The 17,723-nt window shown below is 43.0% G+C and overlaps 1 protein-coding gene across 1 annotated transcript in view; it reads right to left on the bottom strand.

Moving 5' to 3' along the window:
• Positions 1–15,837, bottom strand: part of LOC115468217 (DNA polymerase delta subunit 3-like) — a 35,523-nt gene extending 19,686 nt beyond the window's left edge. Inside the window, exons 1-7 of the mRNA XM_030199751.1 lie at positions 15,683–15,837; positions 9,639–9,694; positions 8,144–8,246; positions 5,414–5,453; positions 4,980–5,112; positions 2,398–2,656; positions 1,268–1,334 (exon numbers count right to left, since the gene is read on the bottom strand). Coding sequence (XP_030055611.1) covers positions 1,268–1,334; positions 2,398–2,656; positions 4,980–5,112; positions 5,414–5,453; positions 8,144–8,246; positions 9,639–9,694; positions 15,683–15,763 — 739 coding nt within the window. The 5' untranslated portion in view covers positions 15,764–15,837. The remainder of the gene's footprint in view (positions 1–1,267; positions 1,335–2,397; positions 2,657–4,979; positions 5,113–5,413; positions 5,454–8,143; positions 8,247–9,638; positions 9,695–15,682) is intronic.
• Positions 15,838–17,723: the final 1,886 nt, after the last annotated feature.

The following is a 17,723-nucleotide window of genomic DNA, read 5'->3' as shown; positions in this document are numbered from 1 at the left end:
TGATTATATATATATATATATATATATATATATATATATATATATATACACACACACACACCAAAAGCCTTGAAAATGACGTAAGACCACCTAAAATTCAGGAAATCACTAAAAACCAACCTGTTCAAAAGGCATACCCCACCGATCCTACTTAAATTCCTGATCCCTGCAACACAACAAAACCAAAGTACGTAATGGACAAAACTCAACCCTACTACTACTACTACTTAGCATTTCTATAGCGCTGCAAGGGTTACGCAGCGCTGTACAATTTTAAACAAGGGGAAGGACAGTCCCTGCTCAAGAGAGCTTACAATCTAAAGGTAGTAAACTATGTAGTCAACCCTTCCAATGCACAATTCCCTAATGTGGCTATGCCACATAATCTCTATCTTACCACAACATCACTTTGTATTTGTTCTCACCGGAGTCTGCAAACGCCCTCCGGTACTATGTAAGCCACATTGAGCCTAAGAATAGGTGGTAAAATATGGGCTACAAATGTAACAAATAAATAATTAAATAAATCTATATCTATAGATATATAGATACACATACACAGAGAAGTGCCCATTAAATAACTGACCTAGACCAAACCTTCATCAGCTCAAGTACTAGTATTATTTTCAAATGTATAACTGCAATCTCAGACTAATAACCAGCCCAATGTGATGTATGCAGTAAAGCTGCTAAAATAAAAACACAGTAAAAAGAAAACAAAAAGCATAAAACCTTGAAACAGAAAAACACAGTCAGCACTACACCATAAGGAAGAACATTAAAACATTAGTCTCTCCAGAATGTCCATGAGATCTACAAAGAGATTTTTAAATTAAAAGAGAAAAAAATTAGAATGAAGAAAAGTAAAGTAAAAAGTGAGGGAAAAAGAAAAATTAAATGTGAAACTCCCTGCATATACTGTATCACCATTTTTTCAGGACAGAAATCCCAGACTGAGTGGGAGTCTGATCATCCTGTATTTAAAAGTTGCAAAGGAACTAACAAGTACTAAATGTATTCCCTCTCCCTGCTTCCAGCAGAGCACCAAGGAGCACTTTAACCAGAATTATTGATTAAATGTCTCCGTTTTCCTTCACTATCTGTTCCGTCTACTGTAACTTACCAAAAACCAAACACCACCTCTACGTAACATACATGTAGCATGAGAAGAATATTCTAACACAGTGAAGCTTTTCTGGGACTGGTGAACAGCTTCAGGAGAACTGGATATCATGAGTTGGAGACTTTGCAAGCGTGCAATACTCACTCAAAGAAGCTTTCCCAAAGAAATTGTTTACGGCATTCGCTTTCCCTGATGGTTTAATGCTGGTTGCCTGCAAGTAATCACACAGATGTAGTCAAGAAATCATGATCTGATGTTGTGGCATTTGTACAACAGCAGATCCAAAATATACAAAGTTCTCTCTTAAAAACGTACGTATTAAACACTGAAGCTCCATGAGGTATGTGTCCCATCAACATACATGTCTCTGAACTTCAGAATTTTCATATGTACTTTTTAGGCTTCCTTCTAAACTTTTGGCTATAGAGATTTGCAGCACCTGCCCTGATTATTCTCTGGAGTTGGTCCTGTCTGTATTCTATGATCTTCTGTCATATTCACTCTTTTCATTTTTATGCTTCTTTCTCTTTCGGCTGTAACATTCTAGCGCTTCCCTATCTGATTTGTTTGCTATGGAAAAGCTGCCACATCTGCCAGGAGAAAGGATCCAGGCTAGATGCCCTTTCCTTCAGTTTGCACAGAAACATTCTAGTATGAAGATGAGATCTTTAGGTTTCTCCAGTGTATAATAAGATCATAAGATCTATTAGTTAAGTGACTAAGGGGCTATTTTACTAAGGTATAGTAAAGTTTGGCTTTAATAAAAAAGCTGTATCCCACCAGGTAACTGCCCAGATTTCCATGTGGTAAGTATGAAGCCTGTTGGGCGCTTTCCTGGCAAGTTGCCGGGGCAGACCCAAAAATTATCTGACCATCAGCGATACTGAGTGGTAATGCTCAGATAGCTACCTGAATACGTAGGATTACACAAATAACTATTCAGGCAAGAGAGAAGAGCTATCTGTGTATTGGCCAGCATCCAGATAACCTCTTGTGGTTGCCCAAACCCAGATACTCAACTGCCTGATAGTGCCAGTGAATACCTGTGCAGACCACCCCCGCACTATCTGGGTGCCACTGAATATTCAATTTGGGCCCGGTCGGCGAGACTAAATTGCGTAAGAGCCCTCCTATATGCCTGTCTCACTAAATAGGGAGAATGAGTCCCACCCTATAAAATCTGCCCTCCTTTCCTCACCATCTCATACCCTCAGCCAGGGAAGAACTGAATTATCACTTCATGCAGACGTAGAGAGAACAGCTAGTCAACTCACTGCAGCTGCTACTTCATGCCCCTCCGCTTTAGACTCCTTGGGTCTGTCCTGGGGTTTGGAAGCCATCTTGGCACTGAACATTCCCAGGATTCCTTTAGGCTGCTGGGACTTGGCCTTGGCAGCCAGTGGTGGGCCATGCCCATTTGTAGCCAGCATGCCACCAGCAGGTGGGTCTCCGGATGCCTGTGAAGGTGGTTGTGGGTGGGAGACCTGGGGTAGAGGCCTGCGCACTGCTGCCGGACACTGAATGGCACTGTACCTAGAAAAGAGAACGCATCTTTTATAACAAGATGCTCTGTTTCCAGACTGTCAAACAAGATAATCAAAGATTCTGTGTGGAGAAAGAAATCAACATACAGTCAACTCTAATCCAGAGTCAGTATCATCACATGTGCTATTCTGAATATTCGATTTAATGATATAAGCCTCTGGGATTTATTTTCCAGATTTGCCTTGACCATCTTTCAACACTTCATACAAAAGGTAGTTTATAAAGTTCATTTTGTTCTAATTAGGATGCAAGGGTGAATCAAGAATCCTACAAACACATCACAACAGGGATGCACAGGGTGAAAACCATTAAACTAAAAAACAGACATAGGAAACGAAGATCCCTGTCTGCTCCTGATCCAGAATTTCCTGTCTGCAATTGGGATACACAGGATGCTACACTAACTATAAGCTCGACCAAACAGCCACCTCTTAATGGCCTTCTTGAATTGTCCATATGCAGTGATGTTCCTAAGATAGAGAGAACTGGGTTTTTTTTTTTTTAATTGCTTCCCCTCTTCCATAAACCTGTCTTCCCCTTTAAATTATTAATGTTTGCATCTTGGTTTTCCTCTTTTCACTTATATGCCTAGGAAAAGTTCTCTTTCCTGTCCATCCAGTCTGCCCAGTTATTCTGGTCTATACTGCTAAGGCTATATTCCAGCTGCTAGCTGAAGCCTGATTGTATATATGATATTATTTCTTACCCAAATCAGTTTTTGTTGTCTTGCTCGTAGGGTTTTTAAAAGCCTGGATAGATGAGCATACAAACTGAACATCTAAGCCCCCCCACCCCACCTCACCATATCTTATCACCAAGATTTGAAATAGACTTAATCAGCTACCAAAAACTAGTGAGGTTGTGGTCCTAACATCCAGCCACCTATGTCCCCATGATGTTGCTGGATAATGCCCAGCCCCCATCAACCCGCTAGTATCAATTCTTTTGGCTATCTCATGGTTCTGCTTTCTATACCCATCTTGTCACACCTAAAGAGGTACCAGTGCAGTCCCTAGCATTATCTCTGGATAATTTTCATATCGGGTCTGACAAAATTATCATTCCCACAAAAACAAATCAAATGCAGGGAAAATGGCATCCCTTCCTATCACTACTACTAAACATTTCTAGAGCGCTTCTAGGGTTACGCGGCGCTGTACAGTTTAACAAAGAGGGACAGTCCCTGCTCGAAGGAGCTTACAATCTAAAGGATGAAATGTCAAGTTGATGCAGTCTAGATTTCCTGAATAGAGGTGTAGTGGTTAGGTGCCGAAGGCGACATTGAAGAGGTGGGTTTTGAGCAAGGATTTGAAGATGGGCAGGGAGGGGGCCTGGCGTATGGGTTCAGGGAGTTTGTTCCAAGCATGGGGTGAGGCAAGGCAGAAAGGGCGGAGCCTGGAGTTGGCGGTGGTGGAGAAGGGTACTGAAAGGAGGGATTTGTCTTGAGAGCGGAGGTTACGGGTAGGAACGTAAGGGGAGATGAGGGTAGAGAGGTAGGGAGGGGCTGCAGATCGAGTGCATTTGTAGGTTAATAGGAGAAGCTTGAACTGTATGCGGTACCTGATCGGAAGCCAGTGAAGTGACTTGAGGAGAGGGGTGATATGAGTGTATCGGTTCAGGCGGAAGATAAGACGTGCAGCAGAGTTTTGAATGGACTGAAGGGGGGATAGATGGCAAAGAGGGAGGCCAGTGAGGAGTAGGTTGCAGTAGTCGAGGCGAGAGGTAATGAGAGAGTGGATGAGAGTTCGGGTGGTGTGATCACTGTTCTTCCTTTCTCCCCTTCAGTTGGGCAAAACAGGAACCAAATTATCATCAGTCCCTTACAAGATAAAGATTCCAAAATCAAATCTTACAATTTCCCCAAATGAAAGTTGTCGTCTTCTCTCTGCTGTGTAGCAACACTCACCCTATATCAAGGCAAATGGTCACTTCTAAAGTTATCACTCATTACAAGCATTCTGCAGCTCCCATACTCCCAAACCAGGATGTAAGTATATCCAGAAAGTGTCACCTTCACATGATGAAATGGGATTTAAAAGGCTTCTCCACGCAGGTGCCATATCATTTCTGTTATCAATAGGGACCCATCATAAATTAGTAACTGTGTGGTAATCTGTTGCTCTTTCTAATAGGGCAGCCTCCAGGTCTAAGGGAATTACAAAAGGGAGCAACTTTAACAAATTCAAAGATATTGTCTTAAGGGTAGGAACTGGGTATTATTTCTCTCTTTCTTATACTGATAAAGTATTGGCCAGTACAATTTAAAACCCATGATACCTCAACCTGGTTTCGCCAAGGGTCACATACTCACTTGTTGCAGTTTTGAAGGTTGGTCTTGATGATGTCATAGTCTGTGTTAAAAAGAGGCCCACTGTCCTTCAGCGCGGCTTTCTGGATGCTGTACACATGCACACTGGCCGTCACTGCTAGTCTGGACTTCAGCGCTGTTGATTGATAGGGGAGGAGTGTTTGGTAAATACAGACCCCAAATGTGCAACAAGAGCTGCTATGTGCTATGGGCAAAACCAGGGTCTTCTTTTCAATCACTATGCTCAGACCGGTTCCTCTCATAGCTACAGAACTCTGCAGCTGGTACTTGTAACACTGACTCACTTTAACTTAGAATAAATATACCTTTAATGCTTCAACCTTTAGAGAACTACAAATCTAATTGTTCTATACAGAGGGGTTTGGACTCTCCAGAGGTGAAAAGCATGAAATACAAAATGGCTTCATAACATTTACCTTCCAGCTGCTCTTCTTTCACCACTGCCACCTTGTGGAACTGCAAAGGAAAGACAGAATCCTCAATGCTCTTTAGGATCTTACACTCGTTTACATTTCAGAAAATGCATAAAGGAATCCTGTGCAGAAGGAAGGGATCCTCAGGAGCTTAGCCTAGAATGGGTGGCACAGTTGGTGGTTGGGAGGTGGGGCTAGTGCTGGGCAGACTTATACGGTCTGTGCCGGGGCTGGTGGTTGGGCGGCGGGGATAGTGCTGGGCAGACTTATACGGTCTGTGCCGGGGCTGGTGGTTGGGCGGCGGGGATAGTGCTGGGCAGACTTATACGGTCTGTGCCAGAGCCAGTGATGGGAGGCAGGGATAGTGCTGGGCAGACTTATAGGGTCTGTGCCAGAGCTGGTGGTGGGAGGTGGGACTGGTAGTTGGGAGGCGAGGATAGTGCTGGGCAGACTTATACGGTCTGTGCCAGAGCCGGTGGTTGGGAGGCGGGACTGGTGGTTGGGAGGCGAGGACAGTGCTGGGCAGACTTATACAGTCTGTGCCAGAGCTGGTGGTTGGGAGGCGGGGATAGGGCTGGCCAGACTTATACGGTCTGTGCCCTGAAGAGGACAGTACAAATTAAAAAGCAGCACATAAATTTGAATTTATCTTCTTAGGCAGACTGGATGGACCGTGCAGGTCTTTTTCTGCCGTCATCTACTATGTTACTATGCTTTAACACCACATGGTTATGGTTATCCATAGCCAAATATGCACATCCAGGAACAAACCACCCAAGTGTACAATGGTGGGCGGGACCAGCTACAGCACTAGGTGGGTTAAATAACTGCCTAGGGCAGCACTGCTAACATATGATCCTCCAGCCCTGATCTCCTAAGTGCCAGCTCTGCTCGATGAAAGAGACACCTGCTACTGCATGGCTCCTGTCTCATCTAGAGCCACAAGTTCCTTGTTTTGGGGGCAGAGAGGAGGTGGGAGCAGCGCTGAGACATATGCAATGCTTTGTACATGTGGCTGTATTACCAAAGTGTGAGAGTCATTCAGACTGAGGCAGTACCTAAACCTCCAGTGCATCCGATGGGCAAGAAGCAATGGGGATATTGGGTGGGTGGGGGGGGGGGGGGGGGGGGATAAATAGATGCAGCAGAGACTGGAGAGGTAGAGAGAGGGAGACTATGGAAGAAAGGGACAGCTGGAGCTCGGGGAAGAAAGAGATCACTGGGGGTGGAAGGGTGGGAAGAGATTTGCAGGACTGAGGGAAAGAACGGGAGCTACTGAAGCTGCAGCGTTGAGTGACATGTTAGAGAGAAAGGACTACTGGCAAGACGGGATTAAAGCACAGGCAAATCAGACAAATGCCTTGTCTTAATCCATCTTAATTCGAGATGAACAGCATAAAATCTATTTTACTCTTTGGGATCTTGTCAGGTATTTGGACCTGGACTGGCCACTGTTGGAAGCAGGATACTGGGCTTTATGGACCTTCAGTTTATCCCATACAGCAAACCCTATGTTCTTGTATATACGGCCCAAATGTTCAGATGACTGGTCAGATGCGTTAATTCAGTGGGTTTCCAAGGCCATGTTCAAATACGTAGGTGCTCATTTCCAAAGCACTTAGACTCCTAGGAGCTGGCTCTGTGGGTGCTTGAGCACCCCCAATATTGCGAAAAATTCTTGTATGTAGCCAGGGACTGGGGTTATTTCCACTGGGCTAAGCGCTTTGAAAATACGCCTTGTAGTGTGATTGCTGTGTTAGTCCACTTTTAAAGCAGCCATAACTTAGATTTGCTCAATCATGGCCTTGGCCATCTCAAAACTCAGATCCTTTAATTTGTTTTGGTTTTTTGTTGGTGTTGTTTGTCTTGACCAGATTGTGAGCTCCAAAGATAATAGCTTCCTAAGTGCATGTGCTTTTAGTCACAGGAGACACTCCTGTGTACATACTGCAGGTCAGAGGAGTGAAAAACAGCACAACCGTTTAAATTTTCAAACAGATATGTGAAAAGTCACCTAACCCAACCTACTCTCTTCCTGTGAAACTGTCATTGGAATGCTTTTGTGTTTCACTTATACAATCCAATATTTGTCAACATTTGCTCATTTCTGATCTGAAGAAGGGGCTACCTTCGAAAGCTAATCAAAAAATGTATTGTCAGTGCAGCAGGTTGCAGACCTAGGGAACCAGGTTCAATTCCCTCTTTAGCTCCGTGTGGCCCTGAGCAAGTCACTTAACCTTCTGTTGCCCCAGGTACAATATACTTAGATTGTGAGCCCAGCAGGGACAGTGCGAGTACCGCTATAGTTATACACAAACCGCCTCAATTCATGCTTCGAAAGAGGTGGTATATCAAATTGATAAACTTAAACTTATTTTCTTTTCTCTGTTTTATTTCTATTTATTACCTTTTAAAGTGAACACAGCTACCACACCACGTTACTCAGCTTTTAAACAGAATTTTCTTTCCATCACTGTCAAACCAGTGTGTGAGTGCACATACATGTTACTGGTTTATTATAGCTATTATTAACTTTAGTTTCTGAGGGTCAGCATCAACGATGAAACTACAACGTGCTGGGGATTATGGCAGGCATTTAGAGACTGTTCCGAGTAAGATCCAAAACAAATATTAAATATGCATTAATATGTAAGACACCCGTTCATCAGCAAGATGTCAGTCACACATACCACATGCTTTGCAATGACTGCCTGTGACAGCCCAGGCACTTACTGTATATCCATTCTGAATGAGCTTTCCCGTCACTAAGTAGGTGACATGCAGCTGAACTCCCAAGCTCTCCTTTCGCTTCCTTTCTACATACTCGTAAAGCATCCTGTAAAGAGAGATGAACAGGGGAAGATGCATGGGTGCGGCATGGACGTGTCAAACATTTATGCACATATAGGACACTTGCATTTACATGCTAAAGTGCTATATTTAGGAGCATATTTACACCCTCTATTGCCCGGATGTAAGTGGGAGAGTCTAAATGCTGATGCACAAATGCCGGCTTGCGCTAGCATTCTATAACAGAATCTGGTTGCCCAGATTCCGTTATAGAATTCATGCTCGGCGTGCTGCATTTTGGTGCACTTCAGAGGACTGACCTCACAGAAGACAACTAGCACACTCTGCCTGCACAGTTATACAGATCACAGGTACTTTTTATCCCCCCATGATTTTCCAACAATTTGAAAGTGAACACAAGCGTGTTCTTTCACTTTGAAACTGCTTAAAGGAAAAGGTTCACAGAGGTTTTGCACCTACTTTTCCAAGGCTTAAAACCTAAGATGTAGTTTGGGAACGTACAAAATCATGCATGTTTTATTCCTTCCTTGCCTCAGAACACCTCCACTGTTATGCGCATACTTTTATGGAGTGGAGGAATAGCCTAGTGGTTAGTGGAGTGGACTTTGATCCTGGGGAACTGAGTTCAATTCCCACAGCAGCTCCTTGTGACTCTGGGCAAGTCACTTAACCCTCCATTGCCCCTGGTACAAAAAAAGTACCTGAACATATGTAAACCGCTTTGAATGTAGTTGCAACAACCTCAGAAAGGCACTATATCAAGTCCCATTTCCCTTTCCCTATTTGAGATTCTAGATGGAATGTTGCTACTATTGAGATTCTGTGCTACTATTGGAGATTCTAGATGGAATGTTGCTACTATTGGAGATTCTAGATGGAATGTTGCTATTCCACAAGCAACATTCCATGTAGAAGCCTGCCCTTGGAGATCAACAACACGGCCGCGCAGGCTTCTGTTTCTGTGAGTCTGACGTCCTGCACATACGTGCAGGACGTCAGACTCACAGAAACAGAAGCCTGCGCGGCCGTGTTGCTGATCTCCAAGGGCAGGCTTCTACATGGAACGTTGCTAGTGGAGGAGTAGCCTAGTGGTTAGTGCAGTGGACTTTGATCCTGAGGAACTGAGTTCGATTCCCACTGCAGCTCCTTGTGACTCCTGGTAAGTCACTTAACCCTCCATTGCCCCGGTACAAAATAAGTACCTGAATATATGTAAACTGCTTTGAATGTAGTTGCAAAAAACCTCAGAAAGGCGGTATATCAAGTCCCATTTCCCTTTCCCCTTTTTCCAGCACAGGAAGGGGGGAGGGGGTGATGCACAAATAGCCCATTTCCAAAAGGGATTCACTGTTTTACTCGTGATAATTGCTTTGAAAAAAAAAAAGTGTCCTCTTAATACACTTTGGTGAACACTTACTGTTTCGCCTGGTTCACATGAACACCCAGTGTATGACTTAGCCATTTGTATGTCACCTGGAACAGAGAAAGATTTTTTATTACATGTCAGCAATAACAAACATACTTTCACCTAGTAAATTCAACAGTTTAATTTCATTTGAATAATTGTATGCCACACAACTCCAGCTCCAGGGCTGTTCAAGGCAGTTTACATTCAAAGAGATAAGAACAAAAATAAAACAGGTGAAATCAACTTAGAGAAGTAGCAGCCTAATGATTAGAGCAGTGGGCTGACTGCTAGGGTTTAAATCCCACTGTGGTTCTATGTGACCTTGGGCAAGTCACTAAGGGATCCTTTTACAACGTTAAGAGTCGCCAATATATTTCTAAGTAATCACCACCTTCAGGTTCTGTTGCATCAAAAATGGGAACAATTGGGGGTAATTCTCAAAAGTGTGAATTCTATATAGCTACTGTGCATGTAACTGCTGTTATAGGATACTAGCATGTCTCCATTTACACGTCTAACTTTAAGTGCAAGAACTCACACTAGCTCAAAGGCTGGGATAAATGCTAGGGCCTAACTGTTAATATTCTAGAACCTGCGTGCACAAGTGCATGGCACACACCTGATCTGTGCTGACCAGTGCTGCTGCCTTCATGCTTTGAATAAGTGGGTGGAGGGGAAAGGAGTGGGGGTCTGCTATTTTGTTTTCATCATCTGAGGTCAAATGGGGGTCATACTAGATAAAAGTCTGAGAAGTACTAGATTATGTGCTATATACTGCGAGTCAGTGAATAAAAAGATTAAAACATAATACAATTTGAATAAAGTATTTTTTCACTCAAAGCCCTATTAAGCTGTAGAATTTGTAGCTGGAAAATGAAGTTAAAGCATCTACTATAGATGGGTTAAAAGGTGTTTCCCACGAAGATTTGGAAACAAACTTAAAAGCCAGTGCCTATCCCTGGGGGAGAGCAACAAGGAAAAGATCTACTCTTTGGGAGCCTACCAAGAACTTGGCCTGGATTGGCCACTGTGGGAGACAGAATGCTGGGCTCAATGGGCCATTAATCTGAACCAGCATGGCACACCTTAACGTTCTTAACTCACAATGAGAAATATGTTTACTGCATTAAGGCTAAACAGAATGCCACAGATTTGCAATAAAAACTCGCCTTGATGCTCCGATTTTCCCTATGACATGATCTCACTAAACCTTAACCTCATGAGCCACCTTCAAATCCTCTGGTGGGTAGAGGAAAGGAAGGACTGAGAATCTTCAGGACAGAATGTCTTTTATGGTTAATTCAATGGCTCTCTAAGATAGATCTACAGATTTTAAATAGCAACTGCTACTCTGCCTCCCAGGAAATATGAGAAATGGCTCAGAAGCACTCCCAAGTCCAACTCCATAACTGGGAATATTTACAAATAAATAAAAAATGAATGTTTGTGTAATACACACTACTGTGGCTGCTTTCAGAAGCAATGGGGCTCATTTTCAAAAGAGAGAAACGTTTTTGAAGATGGCATAAAGTGGCATTTGGATGGTTTAAAAAAAAAAAAAAAAAAAAAGCTCCATCCATATCAATCTTCAAAACTTGGATTCAATTTGTCCAAACCACAAGGGGGCTTGTTGGGGGTGGAATTTAGGCATTCCAAAAACTTAGATGTTTTTCTTCCATAATGGAACAAAGCAAAAATGTCCAGGGCTAAAAGTTAGATGTTTTGGTCTAGAACTGTTCCAATCACATCTAAGTCACAAAAAGGTGCCCTAAATGATAAGATGAGCACTGGAAGGCTTAAGGCATGATTCCCCTTGTCACTAACCCCCATCCCACCCCCCCACCCCAAAAAAGATGTGAAAGAAACAGTACCTACCAGCCTCCAAAACAGCTTTAGATGTTAAGGCCAGTCCTATTAGAGCGCAAAGCAGGTCCCTGGAGCAGCCTAGTGTAGTGGTTGGTGCGGTGGACTGTAGTGAAGGAGAGCCAGGTCCATAATCCACTTTGTTACACTTGTGGTGGAAAGTGTGAGCCTTCCCAAACTCACTAAAAACCTACTGTACCCTACTGTATATAGGTGACACTTGCAGACATAAGGGCGATTGTAGTGGTGTACAGTTATTATTATTATTATTATTAGCATTTGTATAGCGCTACCAGACGCACGCAGCGCTGAACACCTGATACAAAGAGACAGTCCCTGCTCAAAAGAGCTTACAATCTAAATAATACAGACAGACAAGACAGTTACGGGTGAGGGACGTAATGGGAGCTAAAAAGCAGCAGTGAAAAGGTGGGTTTTCAGCTTAGATTTAAAAACATTTGGGTACAGTAAGTTTTTGGAGGACTCACAACACAATATAAGGGGGTAACAGTGAAACATGTACCTGGGACCTTTCATGTCACATCCACTGAAGTGCCCCCCAGGGTGCCCCACTGCTCTGCTGGGATGTCTGTGCGGTCAGTGTGCTAGGAATGCTGCCCCCCACCGCAATACATCCCAATGGCTTGTTTTTGCACTTTTTTTTGGGGGGGGGGGGGGTCCTAAAAGACAGAAGCAGTGAGCAGAAAAACATCTAGCAAACAGGCGGTTTTTGAAACAAAAAGTTTGGACGTTTTTCTGGTTTGAAAATGGCCATGTTTGCTACTGGATTTTTGGACGTTTTTAGCAAAACATCCAAAATCAGATTTAGATATATCGAAAATCCACCTCAATGTCTCCAAATACGTTACTGTAAGAACCATCAAAGTTTACATTCCAGGTCCCCAACATACCACATTTGTAGCATGGCAGGTTGGCTACTCAAATTCCTGCAAACTTATCTCCCTGTTTACTAAGCCATGTGACACTTTGAATGGGTTGTGTCAGAATTGCCTTAATTAGGTATACCTATAATTCCTGTTCTGAGGACCCAAACCAGCTGTGAGGCTCTAAAACAGTGGCATCCAATGTGCAACACATAAGCCAAATGCAGCCCACCTGAGAGAACAAAAATGTTTTTACCCGATTAGTGACGCATTGGAATGCTCTCCCATGGGAGGTGGTGGAGAGGAAAATGGTAACGGAATTCAAACATGCATGGGATAAACATAAAGGAATCCTGCTCCGAGGGAATGGATCCTCAGAAGCTTAGCTGAGATTGGGTGGCAGAGCCGGTGGTGGGAGGGGGGGCTGGTTGGGAGGTGGGGACAGTGCTGGGCAGACTTATATGGCCTGTGCCCTGAAAATGACAGATACAAATCAAGGTAAGGTATACACAAAAAGTAGCACATATGAGTTTATCTTGTTGGGCAGACTGGATGGACCGTGCAGGTCTTTTTCTGCCATCATCTACTATGTTACTATGTTATTACAGGGCAGTTTGGTAGATATGAAGTCCCAATTTCAGAAGAGATTCACACATTCTGCTGAGTATGTATCATACTGTAACAGGCTAAAATATTCATCTGGCCCTCACAACAGATTTCTGATTATGTGCCACACTGTTGGATGCCCCTGATCAAACACATCCCAAGGAATATTATAACAGGGCACCTGGTTCAAGGATGTAAGTAGGTACCTTATTAAGCTACTGTTCTAAAGTATGTACCTATCTCGCAGGCATGGACATATGTCTATACCTATACTTTAAAAACCCACAGTAGATTAGTATATTTTATAATCTAGACGTGTACTTGCAAACTCCGCCCCTGTACATGCCTGCCAGCAAAATCTGTGTCAAGGGGTATACTTTTACACTGGTCTGTATTTTATAAGAGACCACATATATGTGAAAAAGACTTTATAAAACTGCCTCCTATATGACCCATAAATTTTTAACATATATCCTTCATAAAATGAAAAAGGAAAGACATGGGAAGGAAGAAGTCTATTTCCAGTACTGGTCTTCCATCTTGCAATTCAGCGCACCACTTAAAAATTATGCTGTTCTTAGAGCCACAATCAAATCTCATTTTAAACAATTATTGTGTTAGCACAAGTTTGAAGCTTGTCAGCAGTAGTGCCGCTTGTCAAGGCTTCAACCATAACGTATCTTAAAAACATAATTTTTAGTTTGTATTTAATAAAACAAAACACAGAATCAATGGTCTTAAGCCATGCAGATTACTGCAATGGAATCTATGCAGGATGTAAAAAAAAAACTCGCAAAACAAACTCCAAACCCCCCAAAACACAGCTGCCAGGCTGATATTTGGTAAAACACGCTTCAAAAGTGCTAAACCCCTCCGAGAAAAGCTGCACTGGCTCCCAATTAAAGAACGGATCATCTTCAAAATCTGCACCTTGGTTCACAAAATCATCTACGGCGTAGTCCCAGGATACATGACAGACCTCATAGATCTACCAACCAGAAACAGAATCAGATCATCACGATCACACTTAAACTTAAATTGCAAAGGACTCAAATACAAAAGAACTTATGCATCCAGCTTTTCCTACATAAGCGCACAATTATGGAATGGACTCCCAAAAACTGTGAAAATAATCCATGACCATCTAAACTTCAGGAAATCACTAAAAACCATCCTCTTCAAAAAGGCTTACCCCACCAATCCAACATAAATCCCCACACCCAGCAACACAGCATAACCAATGATGGTACTGGACAATACAGAATCTTCACTCCCTCCGACCTTCATGGCACCTGATACACAACTACCTCATTCGACCACAACATAACCTTGTATTTTTCATCAACTGACTGGCGAACACCTTTATGGTATTATGCAAGCCACACTGAGCCTGCAAATAGGTGGGAAAATGTGGAGTACAAATGTAACAAATAAAATGGCAGATAAAGACTATACATTCTATCAACTTTGCCCTCTACCTTAACTACTATTCTCTTCAATCCCTACCTCAGTGCTCCTCATAGTAATTTTCAAGGGGGAGATTTTTGGCCCTACCCACTACCCATCTGCAACTCTGAACATCTTAAAATCTGAAGACCTTTACTTCCTATCTGCTTATCTTAAAAGCAGGGAGTATCAGCTTTGAGATGATCTGTTCAGGATTGCAGGCACACAATGAAACAGATGATTATCTCCTGAGTCTCCCACATTTTGGGCAGGGAATGGCCCTCCAAGGAACTGGGGGAGGAGGGGTGTAGAAGTGACTGAAAGGCAGATCTTCCAACTCCTATGATCCTTCTCCTGAAAAGGGAGGTAAAGGCTTATCAGACTACCACAAACATGTTATATCATCAGGATTTCATGTTATGCTGTGTGTGTGTGTGTATATATATATGTATATATACATATACATGAGAACGAAGATGTGGAATGCACTACCAGCTCACTTGAAAGCGATCAACGAACTAAACAGCTTCCGCAAAGCTGTGAAAACCTCTCTCTTTGGCAAAGCCTACTACGAGAACCCATAAGGACTAGAACACAACCCTCACACTCCTTTACTTAAAATGTCTCTTTGTAGAGCTGCATAACCTGATCTTCTTGACTTCTTTATCCCTTTGCAACACCAATTGTATTTCTTCTCTGTTACCATAACAGATCTTTGTAAGCCACATTGAGCCTGCAAATAGATGGAAAAATGTGGGATACAAGTGCAATATATATATATGTAATCAGAACGCCTTGTCAGTTCTACTTTTGTTATACTGTGAGCCACAAGGAACTTGAATCCTATTTGAGATAATGTGGGATATAAATGTCATAAACAAATAAGAAAATTGGCTTTTATCTTTGTTATTGCCCTCTCCGTGCTTTGTTATTCTATATTTCAGTCATCTTTTTATTTATTTATTTTATTGCATTTGTATCCCACCTCTTTGCAGGCTCAATGTGGCTTCCAGAGTATGGTTATGACATAATGGTTTGCATTTAAAATAACTACTTTGCGGGCCTATGTGTCATATGGACAGATGCTAAATGCAGGATAACTAAACAAGGCAACAGAGGTCCAAACTGTCATGGCAACGACGTTTCCTTAATCTTCATATCCCCCCTCCCCCCACCACCTGCGCGTGTACCTGAACGTCCCCTAGCTCGGCATTTCTACCGCGTGCTCCCCTCCCCTCCCTACCCGCCACTCACTATCTTGTTCTGGTCGGTAACGAACTCGTCGATGTTCTCCAGGTAGAGCTCATCCATGACCGCCGCCACTAATTCACGCATTTGTTGTATTTTTTCATGGAAATAAAACGACCGCCAGTTGCCCCGTTGCTGGCGGGAAAGCGACTGACGAAAAGAACAACAGCGCGCGGGTCAGGGGTCACAGTGCGTCGCTATGGAAACGCAGCACGCCGAGCGCTACGAGTCCCGCGTAGGTCAAAAAGCATCGAGTAAAGGGATACGCGCAGCGTGCGTTTAGGCCAACCTTGTTTTTTTCTCATTGATTGATCTCCGTTCCGAGTGAGTGGGGTTTTTTGACATTTTGCAAATGGCTTGTGCATTATTGATGTCTGTCCAGGGCTTTTTTTTTTTTTGAGGGGGTACTTGGGGGTACTGAGTACCAGCACATTTTCCATTGTCTGTTAAACTTGACCCATGAAACCCAAGTTTTAATGAAAGAGATCAGACTCTACACACACCAATCCTGCCTTGTCATAGATTCTCTGACTGGTTGCAGGGGGCTTGGCGGTCCCTCAGCGATCACCCCACCCCTGAAGGGTGGCCTAGCATTTGAGTACCGGCACCTTTTTTTGCTAGAAAAAATGCACTGGTGATAACAGTATAATAATATTGGATTTGTAAAGTAAATGAACAGTATCCCAGTTTTCTTCACAATATACTTCCAGATCCAGGCTTAATATACACTGCTACCTCAGGGGTAGAATGGGATAGATCTTACATAGATTCTCACAGAGGGGGTTGTTGTACGGGAATGCAAAGCGTGTGTTTTCAGAAGAGGGAGCAAACAGTGGGAACGGAGTCAGGTGCTTCGAAACAGACCAGGAACACCAACCGTCAAAAAATAATCTTTAATGGAGGATGACTCAACAAGGTACCCTGTTTCGGAATGCACACTTCCTTCTTCAGGAGTCTGCTTAGATAAAAATATGAACCAATGGAATAATTAAAATAATAGAATAAAAAACTAAATAAATATGCATGTAAAAACAGTAAAATATACATGAAAATAAAGATGCAATTGCATTTAAAACATAGTACAAACTTAGTAAAAATAGTGAAAATATAAATATAGTGAAAATATTTAACAAACGTATTTAAAAAAACGTGTAAAACATGTGGGGAGGCATATAAATAAACACATAAGTCAATGCTAAAGAAAACATGTAATGGTACAAACATGTAATGGGAGGCGGGGCTGGTGGTTGGGAGGCGGGGATAGTGCTGGGCAGACTTATACGGTCTGTGCCAGAGCCGGTGGTTGGGAGGCGGGGCTGGTGGCTGGGAGGCGGGGATAGTGCTGGGCAGACTTATACGGTCTGTGCCAGAGCCGGTGGTTGGGAGGCGGGGCTGGTGGTTGGGAGGCGGGGATAGTGCTGGGCAGACTTATACGGTCTGTGCCCTGAAGAGCACAGGTACAAATCAAAGTAGGGTATACACAAAAAGTAGCACATATGAGTTATCTTGTTGGGCAGATAGAGCCAATGTGGTGTCACCAGGGAGTATACACTAGAGATGCCCATATATTCCTATGGACGTCGCATTAACAACACTACCGTGCCTTTGTAAAAGATCCCCTAAATGAGGTCTTATCACAGTCTTATACAGGGGCATCATCACCGCTTTTTTCCTACTGGCCATTCCTCTTCCTGTGCACCCAAGTATCCTAGCTTTCACCATCACCTTTTCTACCTCTTTGGCCACCTTAAGATCATCACATACGATCACACCCAACTCCCGTTCCTGTTTTGTGCACAAAAGTTCTTCACCCCCTAAACTGCACCGTTCCCTCGGGGTTCATGTAGCCCAAATTCATGACCCTGCATTTTTTAGCATTAAATCTAAGCTGCCAAATTCCAGACCGTTCTCTCTAGCTTTGCTAAGTCCTTCTTAATGTTATCCATACCATCAGGGGTGTCTAACCTATTGCAGATTTTGGTATCATCTGCAAAGAGGCAAACCTTACCAGACAGTCCTTCAGCTATATCGCTTACAAAAATGTTAA

The sequence above is a fragment of the Microcaecilia unicolor genome, chromosome 4, assembly GCF_901765095.1.
Source record: "Microcaecilia unicolor chromosome 4, aMicUni1.1, whole genome shotgun sequence".
Lineage (NCBI taxonomy): Eukaryota > Metazoa > Chordata > Amphibia > Gymnophiona > Siphonopidae > Microcaecilia > Microcaecilia unicolor.
Note: the sequence above shows the minus strand (reverse complement) of the source record. Positions and strands in the feature narration are given on the sequence as shown.